Source organism: Bombus pyrosoma, linkage group LG11, assembly GCF_014825855.1.
Source record: "Bombus pyrosoma isolate SC7728 linkage group LG11, ASM1482585v1, whole genome shotgun sequence".
NCBI classification, from domain to species: Eukaryota; Metazoa; Arthropoda; class Insecta; order Hymenoptera; family Apidae; genus Bombus; species Bombus pyrosoma.
In genome coordinates, this window is record NC_057780.1 from 11,291,006 (window position 1) to 11,308,832 (window position 17,827).

Genomic DNA, 17,827 nt, shown 5'->3' on the forward strand with positions numbered 1-17,827 from the left:
ATAATAATAATCAGAATAATCATAATAATTATAATAATATTAATTTATAATAATAATTCATTCATAATAACCATTTGTAATATACAGGTAAATCTCTCTCTCTCTCGCACGCGCTCACTTTCGCTCTCTCACATACACTGAATTGTCTTAGTACATAAATTATAGAAAATTCATCAATAAATGAAACATTACATTCTTCAGACTATGAATTAGTCAATAAATCATTTTATACTCGTTTTTGCTGCAAAGATATTTTGTTTCTCCTTTTTTTAGTTTGTTATTCGGCAGCGTTGTTGGATTTGAAGGACTACTTTAAACTCCCTGCCCGCAGTAACGTTTACATACTTTGTGCTTCCTTTGTACATTGCTAAAAAATTCATACCTGCTATGCAGGTCAAAGATAACAAACTCTAAATACTTCTCTTCATAAGGCATAATATGTTCCATTATATTTCACAACAAAATTACCGTATCAGTAAATGTATAAATGAACAATAACACAACAATGTAAACGCAACTGACGCAGTTCTATTATTGTAAATCCATATTTCTATTGATTTGAGGTAGTGTATTCAATGTAACCCTATTACTTTGCTGCTATATGTTGTGTGTGGATATGTGTCTCATATGAATATTTTTCACACCCATACACTTTCACTATAAGTCCAAAATATGTAAAACATATTAGGAAAATTTATCTTTAACAAACAGATGTAATCATAAATCTTTCAACTGAAATTTTTTCTCTACTTATTGCAAACAGCATGATATTTTTCAATGAGCATTTATAAACAGTTCAGAATGTAGAAACGAAGAATATACACTATGTATATATGTATATATATAAATATACACACACACACGCACACACACGAGTATAGTATTTAGTATTTTGGACTTACAGTTATTTCAGTTGTAAGTGTGCTTCAAAAATTATCATCTATGTATAAAGTATGAGAAAACTAAATGTCGGGCAAATTTTGAAACCGATTGTAATTTTTCATTAATTATTTTGTGCATGCCATACATTAAACAGGCATGAGATTTTGTAAGTATACCTTGATATCATTAATCAAAATCTTCCCGCTATTCAGTATTCCAACTTCATTACCAAATACGACAAGGCTGCTGACATTAGGCTTGCTAGCACTTGTAAATAATGCCCAGCAATTGTGCTATTCTGTTAGTTTCTTTAACTATTATTTGATGAATAATTTATCACATTTTAATCGTCTTCACAGATTGAAAAAGAGAGGGCATATGTAACATCATGCATTACCAAGTTGGCTCAATCTATGAACACTTTTGTAAAAAATATAACATCTATGGATGGTTGAGCCCTTGGTTAGCATATAGCGAATTAGTACTTTTGAAGGTAATGCGGATCACTTCTGCAGGAACAACTACTGGATACAAATATCCATGTTATGATCTGCATTAAATGTATTTACCATCATTCTCCCTTTATCTTAAAAGGAAACATTTGGGTTTAAAAAGATACCCAAAGTTATATCTAATATTTAAAAAATGGAACCTATTTAAGCACAAGATATGGATGCTCTTTACAATTTGATTGTACAAACTCTTTATTCTATTGCAGAAGTGATATTCGCTCTAGTCTTCGTATATTAGTTTTTCTTTCAATATCACACATACCCCCTCTCTAAGAAACTAAATACAGTAAACTTAAGTAGAAATCGAGAAATTGACAATATTAATTTTGAATTTTGACACATTCGTGTTATCCTTATATTACTTTTAATATAAGTTTAACAACTTAACCAAATCAATCTAGAGTTAAAACAATAAATACAATGCATGAACACATTGTAAAAAATTAAACTTAACATAAAATATGACTCACATCAAGATATAATAGCCTCAACAGTTTACCAGGGGAAAACACAAACGAAACATACATATAATAGTAAAACTATTAACTACTACACTACTCTAAAATAGCGAGAAAATCCTAAGACACGCGATATCGCACGATGAACAATATTTAGAAGTTGCAGAATATTTGCAATTTCTAAAGTCGTTTTCCTCATTAAACTTGAATTTTCTAATTTTTGCATTGAATGTCTTGTGATTTTTACGCTTCTGTAACAATTAATTCAATATCATCCCTCCTGCTATGTTACTGGTTTCCTCATCTATAGCTGGAGAATATCTCAAAATAAAGCAGAAAATTTTTCTGCTTTCAACTTGTACGTTTAACTTGCAATTTTAGATCTTGGAGCCGAAATCCATTATTTGATTAATTGTGTCACGATTACACGTAATTTTCTTTTATAAGTTAAGCTCGTATGTACCTTGACATTATTCTTCATGTACTTAATATCGTCAGAATATCATTTCTTGTGACTTATGGAACATTTCAACTCCACAGATAAAAATTGATTTTAGACAACAATTAAAGATTAAAATCATTATTAACTATAATTATCAATTACACGACCATTAGTATGTCTTATGTAGTAATAAATTACCATCGTGCTATTTTATTTCACCGTTGACGATTGTTGTTTTTATTACTAGTTGTTTATGAGTTATTTAGCTTAACTTATTAACGAGTATTAATGGCATCTGCGTTTGTCAAGAAGAATTGAAGTAAATTTGCATTTTACCTTAATTATTAATGCTGTACGAAATTCAGCTTTTTCAAATTTTTATAAACTCGATTTAATGATGCCGTTTTTTCTTGAAACCTATAAGAAAATACAAATTGTATTGTAAATAAAATACTTCAGTATGATATAAGCATATTTACTAAATTTAAATTCCTATTTTAATTTTAAATTTAAATAACTAAATTTAAATATTTACTCTTTTTAGCTTTGCTTTTTTTCTGAGCTTTTCTTTTTTTAGCAGATACAGAAGATGATTCCCCGAAAGTTGTAATTTCCTCTCCAAGTGTACCAAGAGTTGTTATTTGGCGACGTCTGTGTTTTTCTTGTTTAGTAACAGGTAAGCGCGTCATATAATTTTCTTCATATTCTATCTTCCGTTTATTTTCTCGACCTAGACTAGCTTGTTTTTCCCCTAAACCGTGTTTATCTTCAATAGGCGCATCTAAATATTCTTCTTTTAACTCTCTTAAAACAGCACCTGATACTGCACGCCTACGAGCTCTTTCTCCTGATTTACGAATTTTTTCAGCAACTGTCTCATCTCCATCTGCAAATGAAAAATACGAAATATTTAATGTATTATAATTTTCTACCTTAAAATATTATATTACAGCTGTTACACTGTGCAAATATACATTTATAAATACTGACCATAATGTACCGCAGCAAGTTTTGGTGGTACATAAATATTAGATTTTCTTGCCTGTGTTGGTTTAAAACCATCTACTTTACCATCTTGATCACTATCAGATTCTTCATCATTACTATCAAATGCATCTGGATTCGCTTTAAAATTAGTTGGATCATCACTGTTAATAGTACCAGTTACTGCAGTCTTAACAAGTTTATCTATTTGATATTTTAGTTTGTGATCTATTGGTCGGATTTTTTCTAGGACAGTTCTTATTTCAATTAAGCGATCGATTGATGGATCTCCTTCTATACGTTCTCCTGAACATTTTCTCAAAACTACGTAAGTCAAATTAATCAGATAAGAAAGTAACATATGATATTTCATTTCTAGGAAACTAAGACCCTTGTCCGTAGAAATTTCCCCATTTTTGACACGGACTAACATATTGTCTACAAGTTGATTAACTTGTAGAACATTAGCATTCATCTCCCCAAGCAAGCGAAAAGCCTGTGGGAGATCTCTTTGTTCCATTTCATCAATTGCCTGCAAACATAATATTTCATTATTAAAATAACATATACAATCTAGATATACACATTATATACACAAAAAAAATTATATACCCTCATTATTGTCATATTTTGTTTAAAAAAGAAAAAATGTTTATAAATAAACAATTCACAATGGGATATTCATTCATAAAATATTAAATTTTTATTTCACATAAATTCAAATATCCTTTAAGGACATCACTTAAAATTTCTATTTGGTCTTTCACCGTATTTGACACAAGTTCAATATACAAAAATCGCTATGTATTCTATTTATTTCAATATTAATCACATTTTATTTAAGAAATGAAATACGCGCTAAATTCTGTTCGTAAAACTGAAGCGTAACCAATGTTTTTATATAAGTTTCACCCGAAAATTTGTAGAAAGGCTTAATTTTAAGAAAAATGTCGGACCCGTGAATGCACGGGAAAAAAGCGCAATAATCTGCTGCCATCTTTCCTATTTACTAATGGATGACAACGGAAAAAAAAAACAATCAAAAATTTCCAATAGACCTGATAGAAAAATGCATTGATTTAGACACACTGCATGGAAATTTATCAATGTAATATACTTAAAAGTTTCTACTCACCTGTACCATTGTTCTGAAATAAAAATTAACCGAACAGATGCATATCTAAATAACGTAACTTGTAATTAAACGAGTCCCCACGTGGGACGATATTTTCCTTTTCGGGGGTATATTTTTTCGCTCGGAAAAGCTTGATCAAAACACCTTCTATTATGTAGTAAAAATGTTTCCATTTCCTATCAAAATTAAACTTTTATCAATTTATAAATAATTATTTTTATATATTATGAATTTATCATATAGAAACGAAATAGATTAAATTGTTTATTAAGTAATATTTTACATTTATAAAAGATTCACTTCCTTTTCATTTGCAAGGATAAAAAATTGCGGGAATTTTAAGAATAAACACACTAATTAACACTTTCTATATAATAATTAACATGCTAGATATCGTACTGAACATTAGGTATATTATTTCTCACAACTAAATTAGTCATAAATCAGAATAGCATAAGATAAAATGATTTAAATAAAAGAATATCTAAAATAAATATTATCGTTTTCAATACGAGCAGTAAGAGCTAGATAGAGGGAAATAAAATTGTCGCACAGGAAAATCATTTTGTTTTTATTACTCTCATGTATTTTTTCTAAATTTTATCAAATATAAGTAGCCGCTTATGAAAATTACGAAGTTCCTCTTGTTTTAACAATTCTATTGGTAAATGTTACCGTTACTATTTACTATGTATTGATAAATGTCGTAGTATAAAAAATAACATATGTATATAACCGTGCGTGTACATGTAACTGGAAATAAACCTGCTAGGGAATTTTATAAAGAATCATTCTTGTATTACTTTACCAACAAATGTTTCGAAACAAACTTCATGTTGAAGTAAATTTCATTTTTGACGTGAACGCAGTAGAAACTCTACGAGTAGCGATTAAGAATAACGTAAGAGTTACGGCGTGGCGCGCCTTTAACGAAAACAATATTAAAGAATGGTAAGTATTTTTCGTTTATTATTTTCGTGTGTTTAAAAGTTATTACGATTGAATACCACAAAATAAAAGTATTTATTGAATTGATGTGGCGGTTCTTTTTCAGTATAGTATTTTCTGTCTTCATAGTATTTGTAAAGTACAATGCCATTAGTCCTGTCAGAAACTTAATTACGCTTGATCACAATTACTCAAAAAATGTTTTAAGGATTAGTGTCATTAAGTTTCATAATTGGTTGAAATTGGTAAGACGTATCTCTGGTAGAAGATAATGTGAGCATATCCACATTTATATTTATAAATAAATCATGTTTCAATTTATCCTATTGGACATATAGTCGTTTTTAAAAATATCAATTATTTAATTAAGATATAGTAAAACATGTACCACATATATTATGTTTCTGTTAACAGGGAAGATTAAAACAAGGCAGTGCAATATTTGTAATAATATCATTATTAATTGAAACAAATGGCTTCTATGTGCCTGGTGTTGCCCCTGTGGAATTTAAAAAGGGACAAAAAATTGATGTTAAAGCAGTGAAAATGACCAGCACTCATACACAATTACCATATGAATATTATTCTGTTCCATTTTGTATACCAAAAAATGGAACTTTTATTTACAAATCAGAGAATTTAGGAGAAGTATTACGTGGTGACAGGTAAGATTTTCTATTTATTACTATATTCTGAAAAAGTAATTTGATTCATTCTTATATAGAATTGTAAATACACCATATGAGGTATCAATGGCAGAGGATATAAACTGTAGATTATTATGTCATGGACCATCTAATCTTATGACATGGAATGAAGAAGAGTCACAACGTGTTATAGAACGCATTCAACATGATTATACTGTGCATTTGTAAGCATATATTTGTATTATAATTTATATTAATATATAGTTACCATAATTTTTATCTGTTCTTAGGTTAATTGATAATTTACCAGCAGCAACAAAAAAGGTTCATAAAGATACAAATAACGTAATTGTATATCATGGATATCGTTTGGGTGGTATCATGAATGACCAATATTACATTAATAATTATCTTAAACTAAAATTAAGTTGCCATAGATATGGAGAGTTAGTATAAAAAGCATCACTTGATATGTAAATGATGTTTCAAACTATAATTATTTTTTTACTTTTCATAGAAATGAATTTAGAGTAGTTGGATTTGAAGTAGAAGCTCGTTCAGTTGATGTAAGCCAACTAAAGTTTGATAGAAATACTTGTATAGTGCCCACACATCCTCAGGCAAATCCTCAGTTTGTTAATCCCAAAGGAACCAAACTTCTGTTCTTATATTCTGTGGAGTGGAGACAATCTGATGTGAGTTGGGCAAGTAGATGGGATATATATTTGGGAATGAGCGATGTTGAAATTCATTGGTTTTCAATTATCAATTCACTGATTGTAGTCATTTTCCTTTCTGGTAAATATACATCATACCCTATACTTTTAAGTCCTTTGATCGCTTTGAAGTTTATATACAAAGTTTTGAATAAAATTATATAGGGATCTTAACTATGATCATGGTTCGAACACTAAGGAGAGATATTGCACGTTATAATGCTGGTGAAAGTGACAGTTTAGCAGGTTTAGATGAAGCAATTGAAGAAACTGGATGGAAACTTGTTCATGGAGATGTATTTCGACCACCACCAAATCCTCGATTATTTGCAGCTGTGATAGGCAGTGGAATTCAAATATTTTTTATGGCTTTAATCACAATATGTAAGGTTTTATATTGTTGTATGAAAGAATACCATACATTACTAAATATTTTTATACTACTTCTCTTATATACCTTTAGTTTTTGCTATGTTGGGAATGCTTTCTCCTGCCAGCAGAGGTGCACTTGGAACCTGTGCAATATTTCTTTATGTGTCTTCTGGTGTAATTGCTGGATATTTTTCTGCGCGCCTTTATAAAACAATGCGCGGTCGAAAATGGAGAAGGACAGCATTACTAGTAAGGACAATATGGGTTAATATAAGATATAAAGATAATTTAAAATTTACTATATTACTATATAATTTATTATAGACGGCAACACTGTATCCTGGAATAGTGTTTACTACTTGTTTCTTTTTAAATTTCTTTATATGGGGAAAGCATAGTTCTGGTGCAGTACCATTTACAACAATGTTAGCATTATTATGTTTATGGTTTTGTATATCACTTCCTCTTGTATACCTTGGATATTTCTTTGGATATCGAAAACAACCTTTTACACATCCCGTTAGAACAAATCAAATTCCCAGACAAGTTCCTGATCAGTTATGGTACATGAACCCAATACTGTGGTAAGTTTAAAGAATTATCTATTAATATGTTAAGAAATATGTATATACATATATATGTATATCAATTTCATTATATTGCAAACAAAATGTTTATTATAATTATTACAGTACGCTAATGGCTGGAATTCTTCCGTTTGGCGCTGTTTTTATAGAATTATTTTTCATCCTAACAGCGTTATGGGAAAATCAATTTTATTATCTTTTTGGATTCCTCTTCCTTGTTTTCTGTATACTTGTCATTTCTTGTTCTCAAATATCCATAGTTATGGTCTATTTCCAGTTATGTGGAGAAGTGAGTAATAAACAATTATTTTCAACTGTATTTATAGCATATATACTTATGTTATTTTATTCGTTATTAGGATTACCGATGGTGGTGGAGAAGCTTTATTGTTAGTGGAGGATCAGCTGTATATGTCCTAGCCTACTCAATTTTTTATTTTATGACAAAATTAGAAATAACAGAACTAATTCCAACACTTTTATATTTTGGTTACACTGCATTAATGGTATTAACATTTTGGTTATTAACAGGTACAATAGGTTTCTTTGCTGCTTATGCATTTATTCGTAAAATATATGCTGCTGTAAAAATAGACTAGTCAAATTAATCATTGATGAAATCAATGATTAAAGAAGGTAACACATTTCCAATGTTACAAAAAATATTTAATTACTTTAAATTAAATGTATGAAACCAAAATAGTACAATAGTTTCATTTTCGTTAGATTAATCTAATTTGATTAAAAAGATGAGTAGTACATTTACCAAATAATATTCTTAAATATTATAAAATTATTTTGTTTTCAACGAAAAATATGTAAAACTTACAAATGAACAGGAAAAAGTCCTGATTAAAGGAAGTGATGTATAACTTAGTTCATTGCATTATTAATACATGATTTTCTCTTTTTATTGTTTATTACATATCTTAAATAAATATTTCGTTATTATTAAAGTACTTATAATTTATAAAACAGAGTACTGCTCACATTCAACAAAGAATACACACATTCATATAAAGAAGATGCATAGACTATATTAATATTACTTCCTTTTAACATAAAATAAAAAAATATATGAAAATATTAATAAATGTAATATTAATTATAGTCAATGCTAAATACAAAAGTAATATTAGTTCACAATTATTATATTTTTTATTGCAATAAAATAACAAGTTTGCAAGTTATATCTGTAGACATTTGTTACTAGATATGTATGCATCGAATGCATATAATGTAACATTAAGGATGTAAAATTATGTCACTTACATTTGGATAACCTGGGGTGTATATTTCTCTGTAATGTCATGTCATATAAAATGTTTATTAATTATACGTAACAATTCACTTTTGGACTAATTATAAAGATCTATATTTTAATTATTCAAGTATTAAGTATGTTTAGTAAGTCAGTAATGCTACAGTGTTTTATATATGAGATCTTTGATATTGGCTGATTAAATATATAAGACAGATATAAGTTTTGTACATGTTGCAATGATTATATTTGCGATTTTTAATATTCTTATAGTGTGTTATATGTATTTATACACATTTTCCTTTCCAATAGAGTAGTTTGATAAAATAGTGAAAAGAAGATTGGAGTATGTAAAGCGAAATAGTATTCAATAATTTAATGCAGTTGAGATGTGCTATTGATCTGATTAATATAATAATGAGAATAAATAATATAAATATTTTATACTTTGAATAGTGTAAATAATATGTAACTAATATTTTTATTTTATATATATGAAGATACACATAAAAATATGAATAATTTGAGCCTTATATTTTTATGTTTTAGTTTGTTTATAATTATTATTTATAATTTACTTACTGCACTTTTTTAAATTAATACTAATAAATAGAAACATGTCTTTAATGAAATTTTAAAAGATAATATCGATTTTGTTTCAATCTACATTTTATGATAAAATATATAAATATACACACTACACTGATAACATAAATTTTGATCTCTGTAGATTCCACAGGCATGTAACATTTTGATACAGAATAATTATTGGGGGTAAATACACCCTGAAATATGAATATTACTTTAAGTATGTATATGGTAATAAAATTATGAAGTTATATTAAATAGTTTTTTCAAATGTGTAGAACTTACTAGTAAAAGTGAAGGATTATCCTTATTACGCCAACTGAAAGATGGTATTGTAAATTCTAATATATCTTTTCTATGTATTCTTCTACAACCATGATGAGTGTGACCATTAATGATCAGTCTTGGATTCAATATATCTAAAAGCTGTAAGTTGATTTTTTATAATCTATCTATAAATTCTATAAATTCTATGAAACTAAAAATCTATAAATTCAATTTTATTATAATAATCCTTGCAAAATATTTCATGTACTTGCTCAGATGCTTCCTTTGATAAACATTCCCATCGTTCCCTAAATTTGATATCTTTTATTTCATCTGGTGCTTGATCAGGTTCATTGCAAATTTCATCAGACTCACGATACATTGGATAATGCTATAATTATAATTCAAATATTACGTTATCGTTTTTATTTTAAGAAACATTTACTGACCTGTAAAATAATTGGTCTGCTGTATCTCGAAATTGCATTATCTTTGTTACAACTACTTCCCATATCTTTAGCACATTTTAAATGTGCTGAAAAATATTTTTATTTATACATAAGTTTTAATTCTCATAATTATTCACTTCTCTAACAAAAAGTAATCTTACTGGAAATTTTATTTAATGCAATTTCTGTAGGACGACACAAAAAGCACCCATCTCCTTCCAATGCCATACTATTAATTAGGACAAAGTGATTCCCTCTAATACTAACTCTTTTCACACTTGGTGACTTCAAACCATTTACGAATCGTTGATTTAAGTATGGTGTAATAGCTAAAGAAATATTTTTTTGCCAAAAATATCATATTCATTTTATAGTTATAAAAACTATTCATAGTTATAAAAAAAATTTTACAATACCATAATGAAATCCAATATCATGATTTCCAGCAACAACATAAAGATGAGTGTGTTTAGGTACTGAAAACAATGAATGAAATCTTTGTATATATTGGTCAAATTCTGCTGAACTACTCCACTGTCCTTCATCAAATAAATCACCTGTTGTAATTATAATATATTTATTATTTCAATTTATCTTCAATATATTATATCATTAATATAATTTTATTGCATACCTAATATAAAAATTATGTCTGGTTTATGAAGAGTGACCATAGTTTGGAATGCTCTATACATTTGCCATTCTCTACATAAAGGAAATATTGATTTCAATAGGGAGAAATTACTTTTAAAAATGTATAAAGAATTTACTACTTGTTTATTATCATATAATAAAGTCAAACCTTTTTAATTTATCAAACCAATGTCCATTTTTTGAGCCCAATAAATGAGTATCTGCTATAAACATTGCATGTACCGGAGTTTCTTCTGATGTGGATTCAGTAATTGTTATATCACTTTTATGTGGTTCCAAAACTGGCCATGCACACTGTTGTGTTAAATACAACATATGAAATTTTTAATCTTTATAATCAATTTGTTATTTGTATGACTTACCTGAATAAGCACAAGGTAATATAGTAAATATTCACAAAAAATAAACACACATGCTAAAGCTATGACAGCTTCAGTTAAATATTTCTTATATGAAAATGTTCTGGTATCTAGCATTTTGTAGAATTGGAAATACTTTAAAGATATGATTTACAAATCGCTGTAAATGGAGTTGTGAATAGATAAATATTATACATCAAATAGTTTTTTCATTTCAAGTGAACATTGAACATTCTTTTCACTGTTTACATCATATATTTAGCATAACAAATATATTCTGTTTCAAATGTTGAAATACTCTTAAGAAGTAATGTCTTTTTATGCCACACGATATGCGAATTCACAAATCCCCTTACCATTTTTACGTGACTTACAACATTATCAATTTAATAGATAGATAAAATGACGATACTAATCATGTTTGGAATTAAAACTACGTGTGACTATCATAGCAATACTTTATTTTCTACAGGTAATCAACTAATTCAAATCAAATCAACTAAAGTAGAAAAACATTTGTATATCGCAGTTCATAACTGTGATAGTATTTATTTGTAATAACACTTCAAGGATGTAATTGTCTGCGGTGCTATAAACAAGATGTTGATTGTAGTGGTGTAATAAAATAGCCAACTGTTGAATAGCATGATATGATAAAACTATGTACTTGCTAATTAATAAATATTGAAATACAAGCAAGTATAGTAAGTTCATAGGAACAATATTCATTGATATTAAATAATATAAATAATAAATGTATACATATACAGATACGTTGTTTTGATAATCAATTTTCCTATTAATATCAAGTAACATGTACAAGTTTTAATGATATATAAAATATTTACACAAGAACATTCAAAATTCAAATTTTAATATTTAATGTTAAATATTAATAGCAAATGTTATTTTTCTGTAATAAGTACATTACGAAAGCATACACTTATGATACTATATTATGTGGTACATATGACACATAAAAGAATAGACATCATACATTTTGTATTCTGAAAATATCAATTGTAATATTAAATTATATTTTTCATATTTAAAAACAATTTTAATCATTTTTTTGTCTTATTAATTATTTTTATATATATCAGGGTATAGTAAGTTGAGGTCAAAGTCCTTGAAGAGTATAGTAAATACAGTAGGTTAGATTAATATCCACATTTACACGTATGCATAGTTACCGGCGTTTCTACTTTCGCACAGTGATTCCTTGTGCAGACTTAAAACCATCTTTTGGGGCGTGTGCATGCAATTTTGTAAAAATATGTCACAATATAGATTATTAGGTGCTATTGCGAGTTTTTCGCATATTAACAAAAATGTTGTAGTACGAACAGGTAATTATAAATAAGAAAACAAGAGTTATATTTTTATATAATCATATTTATGAACCTTTGCTCCCAAGTAAACTTATCGTAATCTACATGTCACATAAGGTTCAAAATACATGAAATATTCAAATTCATAATAAATACAAAAGAAACATTTATTTTTGATTAAGTTAAAGGTTGAAAAATAGATAAAACTTCAAAATGAATATTTATAAAATGGCAAATATTGACTTAGAAGTGACTGCTAGAAATGAAACCTTTAGAATTTATATTTGATCACAAATTTTATTTTTAGCATTATACAAATCAATAAGAGCAATGAGTACCCAAGTAAATACAAAACATTGGAAATACAAAGTTGTAGATAATGTAGCAGTTCTTACTTTAAATTCTCCAGGAGTTAAGGTATGTAATAAATATACACATCTAACATATAATTATATTATTTGTCATTAATATATTGATATATTGTTTGATTAATAGTTTGAAAATAATAGTAGAGAAGATTAATAAAAATAATAAGCATTTTATATAATATAGGTAAATACCTTAAATCGAGAAATAATGGATGAAATTACGGATGTTCTAAAAACTGTACAACATAATTCTGCTGTAAATTCAATAGTTCTTATAAGTGGAAAACCAGGATGTTTTATTGCTGGTGCTGATATTACTATGATACAACATTTTAAGACTTCAGAAGATGGCTATAAAATATGTTCTGATGGTCAAAAAGTTTTGGAGACAATAGAGAAAAGCCAAAAGCCAGTTGTAGCTGCAATCCAAGGCAGTTGTTTAGGAGGAGGTCTTGAGGTATATGATTTAATATGTTTATATACTATTATATTACAATATCTACGGTTTTAATCATACACACTTTTATTTAATTTACATAGGTAGCCATGGCATGTCATTATCGACTTGCTGTAAATGATCAAAAAACTAGTTTAGGTTTACCAGAAGTAATGTTAGGTCTTTTGCCTGGTGCAGGTGGTACACAAAGATTACCTCGATTAACTTCACTTTCTAATGCTTTAGATATGATTCTTACTGGCAAAAATCTTAAAGCAATTAAAGCTAAGCAAGTTGGACTTGTAGATATTATAGTAAACCGTCTTGGTCCTGGTATTGGAACACCAGAAGAAAAGTAAGAGTTGTTAGTTTCATGTGCATTTGTATGAAATAAATAAAATTTGTATCTCCATTATATAAAAAAAAAATTGTATCTCATTGAAATATTTGCAGTACTATGAGATATTTAGAAGAAACTGCTATTAGAGCTGCAAAAGATCTTGCAAATGGAACATTAAAAATTGATCGAAGCCCTAAAACATTGATGGATAAAGTTATGAATTTTGCTTTATCCTATGAGTTTGTAAAAAATCAAGTATTTACCAGAGCAAAAAATGAAGTAATGAAAAAGACTGGGGGATTGTATCCTGCACCTCTTAAAATCCTAGATGTAATACGTACTGGTATGGATAAGGGACCAAAAGCTGGTTATGAAGCAGAGGCTAAAGCCTTTGGTGAACTAGCAGTTACACCTCAATGTAGGGGTCTTACAAGTTTATTCTTTGGACAAACAACATGTAAAAAAAATCGTTTTGGGGCACCCAAAAGTGCTGTTAAGTATGGATAATTTGATATGCATTACATTGATATTTATATAAAAATGACTAATTCTTTTATAGAACACTAATCTCATATATGTATTTCAGAAAAATTGCCGTTGTTGGTGCTGGTCTTATGGGAGCAGGTATTGTTCAAGTAAGCATAGATAAAGGTTTTGATGTAATTATGAAAGATACAAATGAGGCGGGTTTATACCGTGGTCTTAATCAAGTACAAAAAGGATTGGATACTGCAGTGAAACGAAAGAAGTATACCAAGTTAGTTTTTAGCTTTTCATTAAAAATGTAACACACTCGTACGCGTTTAAAGAGCCGCTGATTTCCGAATTCTGTTCTAATTTTAAAAATTATTTTTTAGCGTTCAAAAAGATAAATATCTTTCTCAACTTGATTCCACATTAGCCTATAATTCATTTAAAAATGCAGATATTGTAATTGAAGCTGTATTTGAAGATATTGCGATTAAACATAAAGTTATAAAAGAAATTGAGGCAAATACTCCAGATTATTGTGTACTCGCAACAAATACATCAGCAATTCCTATCACTGAAATAGCTGCTGGTAGTAGCCGTCCTGATAAGGTATATATTACATATAATTTCTCTAATCTGATGTAACAGAGAAATGTATTTATAGGTGATTGGAATGCATTACTTTTCTCCAGTAGATAAAATGCAATTGTTAGAAATAATAACACATAAAGGTACGTCCGCTGAAACTATTAAAACAGCAGTTGATGTAGGTTTAAAACAAGGAAAAACAGTTATTACTGTTGGGGATGGTCCTGGATTTTATACAACAAGAATTCTGTCTGCTATGTTATCTGAAGCTATTAGATTAATGCAGGTAATACTTTTATTTTTTTTCATAGTTTATACTGTATAGTATAAGAAAACTGAAAAATGTAATGCTCAATATAAAAACAGGAAGGTGTGGATCCTATAGATCTAGATAGTATGTGTAAAAAGTTCGGCTTTCCTGTTGGAGCAGCTACTTTATCAGATGAAGTCGGCATCGATGTTGGCGCTCATATAAGTGCGCACCTTGTAAAGGCACTAGGTGAACGTTTTAGAGGTGGAGATGTAAATATACTCAGTGACATGGTTCAAGCTGGTTTTCTAGGTACTCAGCTTTTTATTTGTTTTATATATTTTATTCTTTTTATAGATGTATTTAGTGAAATATATGTCATTTTTAGGGAGAAAGTCCGGCAAGGGAATATATATATATGAATCTAATGTTAAGAACAGAAATATGAATCTTGCGGCATTAGACATTTTGAAGAAATACAAACTTGAACCAAAAGGAAGTACATCCGTCGAAGATCGTCAGTTAAGAATGGTGTCTCGATTTGTTAACGAAGCAGTGCTTTGTTTAGAAGAAAATATTTTGGCTAATCCGGTAATACAAAATTTCGAACGCATTAGTAAATCATTAAATTATATTGTGTTTATTAAACATAAATATTTTTACAGTTGGAGGGTGATATAGGTGCTGTTTTTGGATTAGGGTTCCCTCCATTCACTGGTGGACCTTTCCGTTGGATAGATTTTTACAGTGCTGATAAATTAGTACAAAAAATGGAAGAATTTCAAAGCCACTATGGTGACGCATTTAAGCCATGCCAAATGCTACGTGATATGGCATCTGATCGAAGCAAAAAGTTTTATAAATAAGAAATTTAATAGATTTGTAAGAAAAGCGTTTATATAATGCTAAAGCTTTAAAGCTATACTTGAAATTTAAAAAATTTTATATTTGCCTAAAGGCTACTATAATATTTAGGAGTACTATATTTTTTGATAAATATATGTGTTGAGATGGTTCTAGTGATTAATTTTAAACTTCCTTGAACTATCAATCCAAACTAGTTATGTATCTAGTATGAGATTTTTATACTTTATAACAGGAATATTTTCATAATATGTAACAATAATGTTTATTTTTGCAGTATGAAATACGAACAAAATGTACATATGCGCTCTATTATGAAACACAAATATACTCTTTTTACTATTTATAAAATTGTGCAATATAATTTATTAACGGAAATTTTAATAACAAGTTTTGAATATAAAAATTTTCTACTCATTTTCCTTTACGAAGGTAGCGCCAGTAAAAATTGTGAGTGTGCATTATATGTTAAACAGTTTAATAATGAATGACTGATAAATGTGTACTTACGAATAAATTTATCGCCTAATTACCATCTTTTATTTCCTTCCAATTATGAAAGATGTAGAAGCGGAATTCTTGTTCTTGATGCAATGTTTGGAAGATATTGCACTTTCAGATACATTCTTATTTATGAGTAAAAAAAATTGAATCTCCCATTCACGATATAAACATTTAAGATAAATTTAACCTCAGCAAACTAAACAAATTTCTAATATACTAGAAATAAAATAAAAATCTATATATAAATATTTTATATGATTATAATTTCACGAAAGCACAACAAATGTAGTAATGCATTTTTCCTGATTGAAAAAAGGAACTTCAAGAATACAAGAATATAATTTATTATGTAACAACATTGTCCCTTTCGTAATAAAATTACTAAAATAATAAGTCTATAAATTTTGATATACAAATAATTCTTTATTATTATTAGATCACTATTTCAGTAAAGTTAACAAAAGAAGAAATACAAAAATAGGAACACATGTTACGCTTTTAATAACAAAAAGAAATTTTAATAAAAACGAGCAAGGGTAATCAAGAGGACATTTTACGTCATCTACCGGTCCCACACCTGTTTGTGACATTTACAATATTAAAAGAACTCAAGTCCTTGGCTGATGCAAGAAACCACAACGTTTCGTGAGAAGCCATTAATGAGGATCATGTCTTTAAATTGACCTGTATAACTTAGTTCGCGCTAGTTTGCCAAGAATATAAACAAAAGCTTAAAAAACTTGTTACGATTCTTTTCTTGAATATTTTCTTTAGTCTCTTACATTGTTAAGGATTATTTTAATGACAACATTTTAATGATAAAAGAAAGCGCTAATAAAATATAAATATATACCATTACTAACAATATGCAAAGAAAGAAAATTAACATACATATGTATCTGCATAAATTTTTGGTTAAGTAATACTGAACTGAAGCTATTACATATATTGCAGTAATTTCGCTCAGAGCCTATTCAATAGTATTGGAAAAAATTAGTTTTATAATACAGAAATCATTAAGCGCAGAAATATTCGAAAGTGTATTCATATTTGCTAGAAAACACGTGTTTTGGGCAAGACAGTTTTTCCACAAATACATACGATTGATAAAAAATCTTATCTCAATCGATGACCTTGCGAATTATGTTTGACGCTAACGTGATTTTTTTACGCGTATAAAGAATGTGATAATGCTTACAATGGAACTTTTCTACTTTCTCTGCGTGGATTATATTTTTTATTAATAATATACATAAAAAATAATATGAGCATAATAAAAATAGTATGTATAATACACATAATAAAGTGTGTATATACTCATACAGTAAAATCATATACAAGGCACATTCGTATATTATATTATTGAAAAACAGAAATATTTGTGAGTTTTATTTGTACATTAAAAACTGTATAA

General features: G+C 28.1%; 4 protein-coding genes across 6 annotated transcripts; 2 read left to right on the forward strand and 2 right to left on the reverse strand.

Moving 5' to 3' along the window:
- Window positions 1-16: 16 nt before the first annotated feature.
- LOC122573060 (neuroguidin-A) lies at window positions 17-4,527 on the reverse strand. Of its 2 annotated transcripts, none has more exons than XM_043738983.1 (4): window positions 4,414-4,527; window positions 3,285-3,810; window positions 2,830-3,180; window positions 17-2,711 (listed from the first exon to the last, which is right to left on the reverse strand). In XM_043738983.1, exons 1-4 carry the CDS (start codon window positions 4,420-4,422, stop codon window positions 2,686-2,688), a joined length of 912 nt encoding a protein of 303 aa, XP_043594918.1. In that variant the 5' UTR covers window positions 4,423-4,527; the 3' UTR covers window positions 17-2,685. The 2 variants fall into 2 exon arrangements, with proteins under 2 accessions (XP_043594918.1, XP_043594917.1); XM_043738982.1 differs by lacking the exon at window positions 4,414-4,527 and adding an exon at window positions 3,891-4,361.
- A 690-nt stretch (window positions 4,528-5,217) lies between these two features.
- LOC122573056 (transmembrane 9 superfamily member 4) lies at window positions 5,218-9,390 on the forward strand. Of its 2 annotated transcripts, XM_043738971.1 has the most exons (11): window positions 5,252-5,364; window positions 5,468-5,634; window positions 5,776-6,026; window positions 6,086-6,232; window positions 6,299-6,454; window positions 6,526-6,806; window positions 6,890-7,108; window positions 7,188-7,345; window positions 7,421-7,680; window positions 7,789-7,972; window positions 8,043-9,390. In XM_043738971.1, exons 3-11 carry the CDS (start codon window positions 5,908-5,910, stop codon window positions 8,280-8,282), a joined length of 1,764 nt encoding a protein of 587 aa, XP_043594906.1. In that variant the 5' UTR covers window positions 5,252-5,364; window positions 5,468-5,634; window positions 5,776-5,907; the 3' UTR covers window positions 8,283-9,390. The 2 variants fall into 2 exon arrangements, with proteins under 2 accessions (XP_043594905.1, XP_043594906.1); XM_043738970.1 differs by lacking the exon at window positions 5,468-5,634 and having other exon boundaries at window positions 5,218-5,364.
- Window positions 9,391-9,538: 148 nt separating this feature from the next.
- Window positions 9,539-12,019, reverse strand: LOC122572469 (metallophosphoesterase 1). Its single transcript, XM_043737434.1, has 9 exons — window positions 11,265-12,019; window positions 11,051-11,196; window positions 10,883-10,953; window positions 10,665-10,805; window positions 10,410-10,577; window positions 10,249-10,334; window positions 10,068-10,190; window positions 9,818-9,958; window positions 9,539-9,729 (listed from the first exon to the last, which is right to left on the reverse strand). The coding sequence occupies exons 1-9, from the start codon at window positions 11,376-11,378 to the stop codon at window positions 9,568-9,570; spliced, it is 1,152 nt and encodes a 383-aa protein (XP_043593369.1). The 5' UTR covers window positions 11,379-12,019; the 3' UTR covers window positions 9,539-9,567.
- A 341-nt stretch (window positions 12,020-12,360) lies between these two features.
- LOC122572468 (trifunctional enzyme subunit alpha, mitochondrial) lies at window positions 12,361-16,439 on the forward strand. The gene is made up of 11 exons (XM_043737433.1): window positions 12,361-12,610; window positions 12,900-13,009; window positions 13,145-13,417; window positions 13,501-13,751; window positions 13,850-14,233; window positions 14,323-14,493; window positions 14,594-14,816; window positions 14,872-15,081; window positions 15,162-15,357; window positions 15,434-15,636; window positions 15,711-16,439. The coding sequence occupies exons 1-11, from the start codon at window positions 12,520-12,522 to the stop codon at window positions 15,909-15,911; spliced, it is 2,313 nt and encodes a 770-aa protein (XP_043593368.1). The 5' UTR covers window positions 12,361-12,519; the 3' UTR covers window positions 15,912-16,439.
- Window positions 16,440-17,827: the final 1,388 nt, after the last annotated feature.

Coding starts and splice junctions, on each gene's coding strand:
- LOC122572469 (XM_043737434.1), bottom strand. CDS start 11,378: ATGCTAGATACCAGAACATTTTCATATAAGAAATATTTAACTGAAGCT. Junction 11,197..11,264: donor ATTACCTTGTGCTTATTCAG/GTAAGTCATACA, acceptor TTAACACAACAG/TGTGCATGGCCAGTTTTGGA. Junction 10,335..10,409: donor TGCATTAAATAAAATTTCCA/GTAAGATTACTT, acceptor AATATTTTTCAG/CACATTTAAAATGTGCTAAA.
- LOC122572468 (XM_043737433.1), top strand. CDS start 12,520: ATGCAATTTTGTAAAAATATGTCACAATATAGATTATTAGGTGCTATT. Junction 13,418..13,500: donor GTTTAGGAGGAGGTCTTGAG/GTATATGATTTA, acceptor TAATTTACATAG/GTAGCCATGGCATGTCATTA. Junction 13,752..13,849: donor ATTGGAACACCAGAAGAAAA/GTAAGAGTTGTT, acceptor AAATATTTGCAG/TACTATGAGATATTTAGAAG.
- LOC122573056 (XM_043738970.1), top strand. Junction 6,455..6,525: donor AGTTGCCATAGATATGGAGA/GTTAGTATAAAA, acceptor TACTTTTCATAG/AAATGAATTTAGAGTAGTTG. Junction 7,973..8,042: donor ATTTCCAGTTATGTGGAGAA/GTGAGTAATAAA, acceptor ATTCGTTATTAG/GATTACCGATGGTGGTGGAG.
- LOC122573060 (XM_043738982.1), bottom strand. Junction 3,181..3,284: donor ACTTGCTGCGGTACATTATG/GTCAGTATTTAT, acceptor TTTCATTTGCAG/ATGGAGATGAGACAGTTGCT. Junction 2,712..2,829: donor AAAAAGCAAAGCTAAAAAGA/GTAAATATTTAA, acceptor ATTTTCTTATAG/GTTTCAAGAAAAAACGGCAT.